This window comes from Pelodiscus sinensis, chromosome 8, assembly GCF_049634645.1.
Source record: "Pelodiscus sinensis isolate JC-2024 chromosome 8, ASM4963464v1, whole genome shotgun sequence".
Taxonomy (NCBI): Eukaryota; Metazoa; Chordata; order Testudines; family Trionychidae; genus Pelodiscus; species Pelodiscus sinensis.
The window spans coordinates 62,302,861-62,316,928 of record NC_134718.1 but is presented as its reverse complement, the minus strand read 5'-3'; the positions used below and the strand labels follow the sequence as shown (position 1 = coordinate 62,316,928).

The following is a 14,068-nucleotide window of genomic DNA, read 5'->3' as shown; positions in this document are numbered from 1 at the left end:
TTTTTCCATTCCCTTAACCTCTGTCCTTAGATTGTGAGCTTCATATTTGTCTGGAGACACTTATCTCATAGTGAGCACTATATAAACAAACCACATACAATAATATTTAATAGGTCCCTAAGCAACTATATCACTATGGGCCAAAGGAAAAAGTATCATTACCTGGTTAAAGAGCTGAATAAGGATTTGGCACCATTGTAATGAAAGATATATCTGATTTCAGCACTTTACAAACTAGACATAGTTGTTGCCAAAACAACACTCCTAATATAATATTGTATATAAACATATGGTAATCTTCTTGGTCACATCCTATAGACTTGTTACATTTTCAGTAGACACTTAGGTATCAATCCTCAAATGTACGTAGGTGCCTAAATTTCAGGTTTTGGCATCGAAATTACAGTCTTGGCTTCACTGTCTATCTCCTGCCTGTGCCCCCAGAGTGATTCACAAACAAGGGGGAGATAGACATTTGGCTGCCAATGTCACATGTGGGGCCTGATCTAGCAGGTCCAGAGGTTGCCTACTGGATTGGGTTCCATTCAAAATCTAGAGCAGGTGGTAGTGGTGCCTCCAGTGATTGTTCCACTTTCATTAAATAATTAAACAGTTTCTAGAACAGAGACAGAGAGGATGACTGTACAGTCTGTGATTAGGGACAGAGGTCAAAGGGCCAGAGCTAATGCTGCAATCAACACATCACAGGCAAGTGCTGTAACTATTTTAAAGGTGAGTCCTGCCACCAACACCACTGCTGCATTGATTGAGGCAGGTGCCTAATTAATTGCCACAAGGAGCAGCTTAGGCACCTATGGAGTCTAACTTCAGGTGGCTGGATTCCTTCCATACACAGAGTGCTAAACCAAGCTATGCACCTTCCTGCAGCTTGGACATAGGCACCTATTTCCATGCAACGGGTGGGGCTTACCACACACTCTTCTGGCTGGCATCTCTCACAAGCTAGCTTAGCCAGCTTGCCTCCTAGGCTACGTCTAGACTACATCCCTCTGTCGGCAGAAGGATGTAAATGAAGCACATCGAAAGTGAAAATGAAGCCAGGATTTAAATATCCCACACTTCATTTGCATAATCATGTAATGGCGCTCTTTTGAAAAAGCGCAGTTTCAAAATTGAAACCGCAGTCTAGACGCAGTTCTTTTGAAAACAGGATGCTTTTTCGAAAGATCCTGTAAACCTCATTTTTTGGTTTACAGGATCTTTTGAAAAAGCACCCCATTTTCGAAAGAACCACATCTAGACTGCGGTTTCAATTTCAAAATAGCGCTTTTTTGAAAGAGCGCCATTACATGGTAATGCAAATGAAGCATGGGATATTTAAATCCCTGCTTCATTTGCACTTTCGAAGTGCTTCATTTACATCCCTCGGCCGACAGAGGGATGTAGTCTAGACGTAGCTCTAGAGTCCTGGCTTTGATGGATCCCATTCTTAGGTGCCTAATTCCCCACATTCATTGTATAAAGAGCTTAGATGCCTAACTCAGCTTTGTGTATCACAGGAACAATATTGATTTTTCTAGACCCTGGTGTGCTTAACATGGCAATGTTTAAGTCCCTTTATAGATTCCATCTTTAATAACTAACAGAATCCTTGTAAGGCACTTCAGATTTCCTTCTGTCAAGGTAAGATAGGCTCAAGAATTATAGAGCTAAAAGAATATCTAGTCTTGTGTCCTTTATTAAGTAGTTAGGAGCATTTACAGCACATTATAATGAGTCGTAGGTCGAAGGCAAAGATCAAAACATTGTTTCCTATTTAGCCCAGTAGGGATTTTAGAATCCTTGCCTCCATTCCACTGATTTTCATTTTGCCATAAATGGTTATTAAGAAATAAGGATGATTTGCTAAAGTACAATAAGAACCAGTAGTTGGGCTTTGTGTTTTTGATCACTGAAGTTTATTCTATCAGATTATTTATTATAGGTGTAGCCATGTTAATCTGTAACTTTAAAATCAATGAGTAGTCCTGTGGAACTTTAGAGATTAATAAAAATATATAGCATCATGAACTTTCATGGGTAAAACCCACTATATCAGATCACCTAGGAATGTGATCCATGATCATCAGATGAAATGAGTTTTACCCACAGAAGCTCATGATCCTATATATTTTTATTAATCTCTAAAATGACTCAGGACTACTTGTTTTCAGGGCTATTTATTGTTCCCTGTCAATAAAGTGTTGGGATTTTTAAACTTGCTTTTCAAACAAATATAGCTAAACTGGGTTTATTTTCTTGTTTAATTTGAATAATTGAATGAGCAATTTTTAAAAGTGCAACCTAAGCATACTTGTTTATTTCATAAAAATTAAACTGGTAGCATCACACTTTATTTTGATGAAGGCACTCATGTTTCTAAAACTGTCCTGTCACAGTATGAATCCGGTTTCTCTAATCATTCCACTTTCATTCCTGGGGGAGGATTATTTTTTCTTCTCTCCCCCATCCTTTTGGATTGCTCAGTCATTGACCATCATGTCAATAATGTTGTCTTTTGTACTTGCACAGCATTATGTTGCTTTGGCAGTGCAGAGTGGCCTTAAGTAAATATTGTTTACTCCCATTTTAAGGCCCCATGCCCTGCTACACTTGGGTAAAGTGGCTTTAATAAACTGAGGATCAGAACATTTGTTTGTTTTCTAGAATGATTGAAAGCTATTTTCTCCCTTTAACGGTTCCTGTGTAAATAACTACTAATTCTTCTTTCTGTGCACTCTCTTTTTCAGTTTCTATTTCCTCTCATTTTTATTTCTGTTGATAGTCCTGGCTACACCATAATTTTCACCTACTGAATATATAAAGCTCTTCCTTTATCCAGTGGTACTTCTGCTTACCATTTTCCTTTTCTCATACCCACATTTTTCTTACAACCTCACAAACTGTGGAGTTGTCTTTGTCCCTGAACTTTGTTTCTTCCTCTGACACTGGCTTTAACTGTAAATCTGCTTAATGTCCTCTTTGGACCATGATGCAATTAAGTCCTAACCTTGATATTTTTTCTTCTAAAAGCCTTATCCATGCCTTAATTATTTCTTATCTCGACTATTTTATTACCACATTTTGTGGTCTTTCTAAATCCAAGCACTCTAAACTTGTTGGGTCCAGAATAATGTTGTCAGATGGCACTCCTGCCACAGGAAAAAGGAAACTGTATCGGCTTTTTGTCTGTCACTTTCTCTGGCTTTCTACCATATCCAGATGCAATTCAAAATTGCCTTTCTGCTTTACAGCACTTACACTGATTTGTTGTACACTTTGACCTCTAACATGCTGTGCCTACTTCCCTGTCCACTTACTCTGTTCATTCAGTCTTCGTATCGCTCTCTTTTTCCTGTAACTCTGCATAGCTAAAAGTCACCCTTTCAATTGTGTTGCCTCGTTTATATGAAAAACTTTCTGTCTTCCAAACTACTGACTCACTTAATTTTAAATCTTACTTTAAAACCTTTTTTTTAACTTTAGTTATTGACTGATTCTCTCTGAATAGCCTTTTGTCATATAATGTATGAAGGATGCTATATAAAAAAATAGGTATGATCATTCTTTTATTAAAGTACAGCACTCACCTGTGAAGAGAACAGTTTAATCCCTCTAGTAACTCCTTCCTCATTCAGTGTACTTAATATTTTTTTCTATACAAGCTAAAAATCATAGAAAGTGTTTGCCTTAAAATTAAATTTAATAGGTTTCACACTGCATTTATTTCCAGATACAGTAGTATTATAGAATCTCAGATCCATGGGATTAAAAGGATCCACATGTGTCATCTAGTCTAACTTCCTGCAAGATTTGTTTGCCTAAAAGTACAGTAATATAATGCTGCTAAGACCCAATGACCTTAAATTGACATAGATGTTTTGCTGCTTGTTGTAGATTTATAGTTAGACATATATATGAAAGTGATGAGTCTGTTGCTCAAAGCACAGAATTAATTTAGACCCAGTGCATGCTGGTCACACAGTTGTGAAGTCTCATATCCTGTGTACCAATTCTGTTCAACACAAAGTGGAAAAAGTGAAACCCTTACCCTGAAACAGGTTAACAATATTTCAATTTTTAAAATGTTGTATAACTTTTTTGGCATATGAGGAAATCTATCACTAGTGGATATCTGCCTGGAAAAAGTTGCTTCTATCCATCATTGGCACCATGCATCATGTCATAAATAGGACAATGCCATTCTAATTTTTGTTAAAATCCTGCTTCTCTGAAAACAGATACATGTCTTGGTATAGTTCATGCTCCTAAATTTGAAATTACAATTTTATAATCTATAATGTGCTATTGTTTATTCAATTCCTCAGCCTGCAGAAAACACATTGTTGAATCTCAGGGCATGTCTACCCTAGGAAATTATTTCAAAATAACTAAATTTGAAATAACTCCTAAAATAACACAATTGAAATAGAGTGTCCCCACTATGGGGGAGCCTTGAAATTAGTCCGAGACAAGCTCTGTTATTGTGGATGAACTGCCTCGACTTAGAGCCCAGGAAGCATTGGGGAGTGTGATGGGGCAGATAAGCCCCACACTGAAGGGCAGAGAGTAGCCCGGGCCCAACTGGCTGAGAGAGCCCCACCCATCCAGCCCTGCTGGGCATGCTCCCAGTGGAGCCAGAGTATAAGGACTCCAGAAGCCCTGCAGTGGGAGGAAGCAGCTGGGGAAGGAGGAGGTCATGCCGCATTCTGGCCCCCCCTCGCCCCCGGTGTTCCTGCAGCAGCCATAACAGGACCAGAAGCTGCAGCTGTCTCAGGAGCAACGCCAGCAGCCGCCGCCGCTTGGGTAACAGTGCCCGCAATCCCTGCGTCAGCCTCAGCCAAGGACTGGTCCCGGAGGCAAGCAGACCACAGGGGCGCCAGGGAATTGTAGGAAGCAGCCCAGGGCAGGGGACTACCCCGGAGAGGCTCGGTGTGTAGTGGCAGGAATCCCCGCCGAGCAGGCAGGGGTGATTGTCTCTGCCTATAGGGCCCTGGTCTGGGACCTGGTAGAGAGGGAGGACCCGGGTCCCCCACCACCCTTTTCCCTACCCTGGCCAAATCACTCCCTGGCCAGGAGAGGCTTGCCTGTGACTAGGCCCAAAGGGCCGTATATACCTGAATAGAGGGACGTGTTCTTTGGGATTGGGCCTGAAGGGCCATAGGTACCTGATAGGGGGGTACGCACCCCTCAATGGGGAGTAAATACCTTTAATTACTCTAGGGAGTAATTATTTTGAAATAGCAACAGCAGAGCTGCTATGCTAACACTATTTCGAAAAAAACTATTTTGAAATAAGTGCTATTTCCTGAGGAAAGCAGAAGTACAGATTTCAAAATAACCTATCCATTAATTCAAAATAACGGGCATGGTAGTGTGGATTCTCCACTGCTTATTTTGAAAGAAGGGGAGTTATCTCAAAATAACTCCCTATTGTAGAACAGTGCTCAGAGAGCAAGGGCCTGATTTTTTAGGTACCCTAGAGCAGGGGGATGACAGAATTGATGAGCTCCTGGACAAGGTGGAGGAGGGCCAACTTCACAATCCCAGAAGGATCAAGGTCCCAGGTAGAAGGGCAGGGCTGGGAGCAGCCAGCCATCAGAGCTACCCAGAGGGCACCATGCTAGTCCTTAAGCTACCTGGAGTGCACCACATGGGGCTCCAGGGGCATTTTAAAGGGAAGTTTGGACACAGCTGCTGCTGCAGTAGTGGTGGCCAGGAATCTCAGACCCATTTGAATTACTGGGCCCGGAGGCAACGGCACTCTTTGCCTCTCTGCCTCAAGACAGGCCTGCCCTAGAGTGACATTACACCTCTGTGAAAGCGTAGAGATGCCTGAAAAGGTGTTGTAATATGTTTGTGTAAAGAATCAGGCTCTAATATTTTAATATTAATACCAGCATAAAGCTGCTTCACATTAACTATATAGTCTAAGACTTGTGGATTTACTTTCATTTCTAAATGTCTATGTTCAGCTTGTTTGTCAAAAGGTATCCTGTTGCCTGACAAAGTTTATTTTGCACACATACTAAATAATTGCTATAAAAATTGCTTGGCTGGAAATATAGGATTTGGGTTGAACAGAATTGCCAGCAAATTTCATGCTCGATTGGAACAATTAGCAGAAATTATGGTTGACTGATTAAATGTAGGTGTTTCAGCAATTTTGATATGGTATGAGTAGAGTTTATTAATTAAATTATTGGTTTGTGAATATTTCTGAATTAACAGAATCAAAATATATAATCTGATTGTTTTCAAGCATAAGAAAATGGTATGTGTCAGTGTGTGTATATGTGTACACTTTGTGAATAAATGACATTGTAGAAGTCCTATACTCACTAGAATTAATAAGTAGAAAGCTGCCAACATTTTATTTCATTAGGAAGATGCAAGGTTCACTGAGTTCAAAGCAAAAAGATATGTATCTCCACCTCCAGGACTGCTGCTATATAAATGAGGGTATGTCTACACTACAAAGTTAGTTCGAACTAAAGGACGTTAGTTCGAACTAACTTTAATAGGTGCTACACTAGCGCTCCGCTAGTTCGAATTTGAATCGAACTAGCGGAGCGCTTAGTTCGAACTAGGTAAACCTCATTTTACGAGGACTAACGCCTAGTTCGAACTAGCTAGTTCGAACTAAGGGCTGTGTAGCCCTTTAGTTCGAACTAGTGGGAGGCTAGCCCTCCCCAGGTTTCCCTGGTGGCCACTCTGGCCAACACCAGGGAAACTCTATGCCCCCCTCCCGGCCCCGGACCCCTTAAAGGGGCACGGGCTGGCTACGGTGCCCGTGCCAGGTGCAAGCCTGCCAGCACCCAGCTAGCAGACCCTGCACCTGGCACGGCACAGAGCCACCCACCCGATGCCCCCCAGCCCACCCCCTCTTGCCGGGACCAGGCTGGCGGCTCCCGGGAGCTTGCCCTGGACCGCAAGAGGCGGGCACCTTCCTGGGCTAGTGCGGACATCGTGGACCTCGTCCACGATCTCCGCACTAGGCACAGGAAAGTGGCCGTCTAGGGCAGGAGAGCTGCCAGCCTGGCCACCCAGGACCAGGTGTGCATGAAAATCAAGGGGGTCCACTGAGACCCCCGACACTGAGCCCTGAGCTTACAATGGCCGTACTGGGTCAGACCAAAGGTCCATCTAGCCCAGTAGCCTGTCTGCCAACAGCGGCCAACCCTAGGGACCCTGGAGGGGATGGACCGAAGACAATGACCAAGCCATTTGTCTCGTGCCATCCCTCTCCAGCCTTCCACAAACTTTGGGCAGGGACACCACTCCTACCCTCTGGCTAATAGGACTCCATGGACCCAACCTCCATGACTTGATCTCACTTCCCTTTAAACTCTGTTCTAGTTGTAGCCTTCACAGCCTCCTGCAGCAAGGAGTTCCACAGGTTAACTATTTGCTTTGTCAAGAACAACAACTTTCTCTTACTAGTTTCAAGCCTGCTACCCATTCCTTTCCTTTGGTGTCCTCTAGTCCTTCTTTATGGGAACTCAGGAAGAACTTTTCTGAATGCACCCTCTCCACCCAACCCCTGCTTTTAGAGACCTCTATCCTGTCCCCCCTCCGTCTCCTCTTTTCTAAGCTGAACAGTCCCAGTCTCTGTAGCCTTTCTTCATCTGGGACCTGTTCCCAACCCCTGATCATGTTAGTTGCCCTCCCCTCTCCCAGCCTTTCTCTTCCCCTCTCCCACCTCCTTTTCCCAGTCTCCCCCAGTTTTTTTTCAATAAAGACAGAGTCAATGTTGGAAGAAACGTTATCTTTATTTTGTACATCAATAAGAAGGGGGGCTAAGGAAGGGTAAGTGGAAGGAGGTGAGGGAGGAATGGGGTACGAGCCCCCGATGGGGAGGACTGGGCTGGCTCTGCGGGCTTCTGGGGGTGGAAGCTCTCCTGCAGCCCCCCAATTACTCCCTCTCCCCAGATGGCAGCCTGCGGCAAGTGCAGCCGGGCTGATGGCCGAGTGGTGTGATGTGCCCAGTGTGGGCACTCAGGGCACTCCAAGCCAGAACTTCTTTGCAAGCGGGGCACCCCTTAGAACTGTGTGTCCGGGGTGGGGGTCGGGACCCTTTAAGCGCAGCCCTCGGCTAGCCTGAGACAGCATCTCCATGCTCTAAGTCCTCCTTTTATGCCCTGCCGGCACTGCTTCCGGCCATCCTTAAGCCCTGTTCAGAGTCCACTCAATGTGGACTTGCTAGTTCGAACTAGCAAAACGCTAGTTCGAACTAGTTTTTAGTTCTAGATGCGTTAGTTTGAACTAGCTTAGTTCGAATTAACTAAATCGAACTAAGTTAGTTCGAACTAGCGCTGTAGTGTAGACGTACCCTGAGAGATTTAGCATGTGCATGGGAACCTTCCCTTGAGGTATTGTAAATACACAGCAGTGAGACTCCTCCAGAACAGTTTTAAACTGAACATACCAAAGTATGGAAATGAATGATAACATCAGGATAAATACAGAGAATGTAAATTGAAATTCTCCTACTTCTGCTATGAAGTGGGACTTGTGTCTGCACATAACACCATAACCCTGATCTGCACAGGCCATTACTTAACAGGGAGAAAGTCCATCCCAATGCTCTCCTCGATCAGTAAGGTAATTTGTTAGACCAAGAGCGTGACTATTGTAAGGATTTTTGTGAATGTCAGCTGTTTAAAAATTAACATGACATGATGATATACAGGCAGTCCCCGACTTACGCGGATCCGGCTTACGTCGGATCCGCAGTTACGAACGGGGCTGCCCCAGAGTACACGGACTGCGGGACCTCGCGGTCCTGCCGCCCGTGTACTCTGGGGCTTTGCTCTGCGTCTCCCTGGTCTGCAGACCAGGAAGACGCAGAGCAAAGCCGCGGAGGGGCTCGGGCAGCGGGGCAGCCCCGCTGCCCGAGCCCCCCCCCACCCGCGCGGCTTTGCAAAGCGCGGGGAAGCCAGCGGCGGGGCAGTCCAGGCACGCCTGGGGTGCCTCGCTGCCGGAGCCCCCCCCCCCGCGGTTTTGCAAAACCGCGGAGGGGGGGGCTCGGGCAGCGAGGCACCCCAGGCGCGCCTGGACTGCCCCGCCGCCGCCGGCTTCCCCGCGCTTTGCAAAGCCGCGGGGGGGGAGGGGGGGAGGGCACCGAGGCACCCCAGGCGCGCTTGGACTGCCCCGCCGGCTTCCCCGCGCTTTGCAAAGCGGTGGGGGGAGGGGCGGCTCGGGCAGCGAGGCACCCCAGGCGCGCCTGGACTGCCCCGCCGCCGGCTTCCCCGCGCTTTGCAAAGCCGAGGGGGGGGGGCTCGGGCAGCGGGGCACCCCAGGCGCGCCTGGGCTGCTCCGCTGCCGGCGTCCTCAGAGGCGCTCCCCATCTCCCTGGTCTGCTGGTCTCCAGCAGACCAGGGAGACGGGGAGCAAAGCCGCGGAGGACCCAGGCGGCGGGACCGCGGTGCATCTCGGTGCATCTCGGTCCGCCGCCCGAGTCTTCCTGGTCTGCTGGGGTGTGTGGGGGGGCGCAGCTAGTACCCCCCCCCCCCCAGCAGACTAGGCTTTTCTCCGGACGCCTGTGGCAGAGCAGCTGGGGTGCTGCCGGTGGGTCCCGCGGCGCCGCTCTGGGCGCTACTGGTGCAACCCAGCAGCACCCCAGCTGCTCTGGTCCTGATTCAGCCGCTGCTGGTCAGTTTCAGCAGCGGCTGAATCAGGACACCTGGGGCAGAGCAGATGGGGTGCTGCTGGGTTGCTCCAGTAGTGCCGAGGAGCGGCGCTACTGGAGCAACCCAGCAGCACCCCAGCTGCTCTGCCCCAGGCGGCCCCAAGTCAGCTTCTGCTGAAACTGACCAGCGCTGACTACAGGAAGCCGGAGGCAGAGTTGCTCTGCCCCAGGCTTCCTGGAATCAGCTGCTGATCAGTTTCAGCAGCAGCTGACTTGGGGACGCTTGGGGTTCTTAAGTTGATTCTGTATGTAAGTCAGAACTGGTGGTCAGTTTCAGCAGCTGCTGAATCTGGATGCCAGTTCCGACTTACATACAGATTCAACTTAAGAACAAACCTACAGTCCCTATCTTGTACGTAACCCGGGGACTGCCTGTATATGTTTTACTAACCTTGAAATGGAGAGTTGCTCTTTTTTTAAGAGAGACAGAGATGAGAATGATATTCACTCTCCTGAGGTGAGACTAGGTGTTGTGTATTGTTGTTTCTTTTTTGGTGACTTGTAGTATTTAATTACCTTTATATGAAAGTTCTATGACTTTTAGTTATCTTAACTTTTAGCTGAGTGCTACGCCCTTATTCTGTACTTGAGTCTCTGCACTTCCTGTCAGCAGCAATATATATTGAGACTACAGTGGACAGAAACAACTATTAGATCACTTGTAATTGTCATGACATGACATTAAATCAACAAATAAAGTTGTAGCCTCTTTTTAATTCTCCTCAAGTAACTTACCAACCTGACTGTTTTGGTGGATACTCTGATAAGTTATGCCAGTTCTCACTGGAGTTTAAGCATTTCATAAACTGCTGTCAAGCTATATTCAAGTCCAAAGTGAATATGAACTCATTGACAGTGGCAATGCAGAGTCAGAAGCTGTGCACACTAAGTTAGTTTAATAGGCCAATATATTTTTGTGGTAAGTCTGAGCAGTTGTCTATTATTTAAAAGGTCATAAAATTGTTAGAAGTTGGAAGAAAATCGACCAAACCAGAACTGAGACACTAATGGTATTGTTTTTCTATATTTTGTTTTTCAGAAGAGGAATCTATGGGGTTTTCTGCTTGCAAAGCTGCTTTGGGGATCGAGGGATTTTGTGTATTATATACTGTATTAAGGTATATGTAATAAAAGCAGTTGGACTCTGTTGGAGCTGGAAGGATCAATTCAGTAGCTTTGTATTAGGGTTAGCTCTACTTTCATTTATTAGGAAGAAAGGGAAAAACAGTACGTGTTCTGTGCTTGCTTCCAGTTCCAAATACAGTTTATTTTCCAAATCTATACATTTGCTCACAACAGACTAGAAAACTTTATTGTTCAGTGGTATGAAGCTGCATGATTTTTTACTAAATGTGTATGAAATAAGCCTTTAATTTAGTTCATTTGTACTATACATTCTCTTTGGTATAATTTTATTAAACAGAAAAAGCCTATTTTCCCAGGGGTTCTCAAGTACAGTATCCATTGCATTATGACCATGCGCATATCTTTATTGTCCAGCTATTAGTAACAAACTGATCAATTGAAGGGGGGAGGGAGGCAAAGGAGTGCCTGTTGTCAGCTTGTAATCATAAGTACCCCAGCCTGTAAAACATTAAATGAGTAAACATTGAAACATCTGGAGCTAATAAATCAAATTATTGTTCTAGAAGCAAAGCTAAAGTAAAGTATTCATAAAAGACTTGAATGACTTTGGTTCCAGAAATACCTGAAAGTTTTTGTGGCATTAAAGTGATCTTGCAAGAAAAAGACAATTATACATTACCAAGTTTTGTAATAACTATTTCTAAAAATTCTATGAAGCAAAGAAAAACAAAAGTAGCCTCTCCCCAATAATGTGGTGAGTTATCTGTCTGGTACCGGAGGGGAAAAAGTCTCCCATTGACTTTCAAACACAATTTGAGATAAAACATTAAAAAAGGGTGAGCAATTCTTTTATAATCTCCTGTGTATGAACCAAAAGCATCTGCTCTGCTGAAGACATTTTATGAGATCACAGCCTTGAGGATAAGGCTGCAGTAAAGTGTCAATATTTCATATTTTACCTCAAACATGTTTTCATCTGATACAAGAGACATTGTAGGTGTAAATTAAACAACATTATTCGAATACAAATTTTATTTCAAAAAACAAATTATTCTTTTAGTGGTTGCTAATGTGCATTTAACTCAGGTGTTCATATGCCCAGATAATGTTGATTAGTGTTGCCCAGAAGAGTAGCATTCATTCCCTGTTGCCCTATACCTCTTCTCTGGCTATTTAGGGACTGTGCTGTCCCATCTCCCTTCTTACAGCCTGTGGCTTGAGTCAAAGTGTTCTGTGTGGTATTTACTTCACACTTTTCTATCTCTTTCTGGGTTTTTGTTGTATAAAGTTAGCATTTAGCTTAATAGCACCTTAGTTTTAGATAGTATAGTTAGGATAGTTACCCCTCTGTGATGCTTTCACCAGGGTTTAAGCATTGTTCATCATGTGGGGTGGCACTTCTTCATAGTGACTCCCACACACGGTGCTTGTGCCTGGGAGAAAAACCTGTGAAAAATGGTACTCATCTGCAGATAGTTCAAGAAAAGAATGTAGGTGGTAAGGAAGTTGTACCTCAGGTAGCATGATATAGAACAAGACAGGAGGCTCTCATTTGTGCAAGGGACCTCCACATATTGCCCAACCCAAGGGTGGGTGTGGCCGTGCCCCGCCCATAGCCCGTCTGGGGGGGGGGGGAAGGCGGTCACTCGACTCTCCGGGAGAGTTCTCTAGTCTCGGACGACGGGCCCCGTCGTGGTCCGGGTTCCCTCGGGAGGAGAGAGGGAAGGGGGGTCCGGGCCCATCCTCACTCCCGGACCCCAGCCCAGGGCCCTGAGGACGGAGACTATCTGCGAGTCTCAGTCCAACTGGTGGGGGAGTGCCCCTAAATACACCAGCCCACGGGCTATCTTGCCACCCTGCCCTGGGCTGCTTCCTTCCTCTCTCCTACCCTGGCTCCAGGGTGTCCCTTCTGTCCTGCTGTGGCCGAAAGTGACGGTCACCCTGCGGCTCCTCCGCCGCCGGGTTTCTCCTGCTCAGTTTGCCGGTGTCTCTCTGGGTTTTCCGCTGCCCCGGGGAGGAGGAGTACTCCCGCGACCTCCTCGCGTTACCCCCCCCCCCCGTGGCAGCCAGCCTTTTGAAGTTCTCCGCCGGCCCGGGGGGTCTACGTGCCCTGCCCCCCCCGTCGTGCGCTTCTTCCCTCCCCGCCCTTCGTCGGAGCCGCGTCCCGCTCAGCTGCGCCGCCGCTCCTTCCCAGCTGGGCGGCGGCATCAATCAGCTGCTCTGCGGCTTTGCTCCGCCGTGCCGCGGTGCCGCTCCGCTGAGCCGCGGCGCGTGAGCAGCCGACACAGCGGAGGTAAGCACTCTGTTGCCCTTCTCCCAGGGCACAGAGGCTTGTTGGTTGGGTGCGGGGTCTCGGTGCCCCGTCACAGTGGGCAAGACAACCTCCCCGGGCCAAGCCGGTTGATCCAGCCCATGGCTGCCCAGCCACTCCCCTGCCCCCCTCCCCGGCCAGTTGGGACCTGGGAATGGGAGAGCACGTGAAGTCTCCTCCCTCTGCCTGGGCACGTGGCACCAGAGGGAACTGTCAGCTGTTCAAAACAGCTGGTGATTCTCTCTGGGTGCCCGGGTGGAAGTGGGGCAAAGAGTTCACACACACCCCAACCCCAAGGCCAATCCAGGTCTGTGGGTGGGGAAGCACAGGAAGCCTCCTGGACCCCTGCCCCTTTTGCGTGAGGCACCGCCCCTTCCAGGATGGCCTGCGTCCACTTCAGAAATTAGTGAGGTAGCCCCTCTTCCAAAATGTTTGCCCATTCCTGGTCCATCCCCTTGGACAAATTAGGAAACCTAGCAAGCCAGTGGTGCTTGGCCAGTCACTGATGCCTCCCCCAGAAGGAAGAGTGATCATTCTCCTCCCTTGGGTCCCTCTGAGGAAAAGGTCTACAAAATGGATCCACAGCCACTCCTTTTTTAGGAGAAATGCAGACTGACACTATGATTCTTCCAGTACACAAGATGGAGCTTGATCATCTACCTTTTCTCTGGTAATGAGGTGCCATGAGCTGGATGCTGTTCCATTGACTCTGGTACTGTATGTCAGATGTCCACGGAGTCTGGTACCAATCACATTGACACCAGCTGTTTCCACATCATTAGTGTACTGTCTAGTGTCAAATTTGCCTCTTTGTTCCTGACTCACCAATGATACAGGTTGTATGATATGTTGTTGCAACATTTCTATATGTGTCAGGAACAAAGGGGCAAAGCAAATCCCAGGATATTAGCAGGACAAGGTGGATATGGTAATGTCTTTTATTGGACCAAGCTACGTATAAACTCAGAAACTTTCTCTCA

General features: G+C 46.6%; 1 protein-coding gene and 1 long non-coding RNA gene across 11 annotated transcripts in view; one reads left to right on the top strand and one right to left on the bottom strand.

The window, feature by feature from the left end:
* Window positions 1-14,068, top strand: part of ATRNL1 (attractin like 1) — a 1,022,331-nt gene that overhangs the window by 829,426 nt on the left and 178,837 nt on the right. The window contains exon 28 of one of the 10 annotated variants that reach the window (XM_006135020.4): window positions 10,731-11,287. The exons of the other annotated variants lie outside the window; for them this stretch is intronic. Coding sequence (XP_006135082.3) covers window positions 10,731-10,808 — 78 coding nt within the window. The 3' untranslated portion in view covers window positions 10,809-11,287. Of the gene's footprint in view, window positions 1-10,730; window positions 11,288-14,068 lie in introns of those variants that run through there. 10 annotated transcript variants of the gene reach the window in all.
* LOC142830453 (uncharacterized) lies at window positions 11,137-12,806 on the bottom strand. Its single transcript, XR_012905694.1, has 3 exons — window positions 12,666-12,806; window positions 12,121-12,243; window positions 11,137-11,275 (listed from the first exon to the last, which is right to left on the bottom strand). It is a non-coding gene; the product is annotated as an uncharacterized LOC142830453 (long non-coding RNA).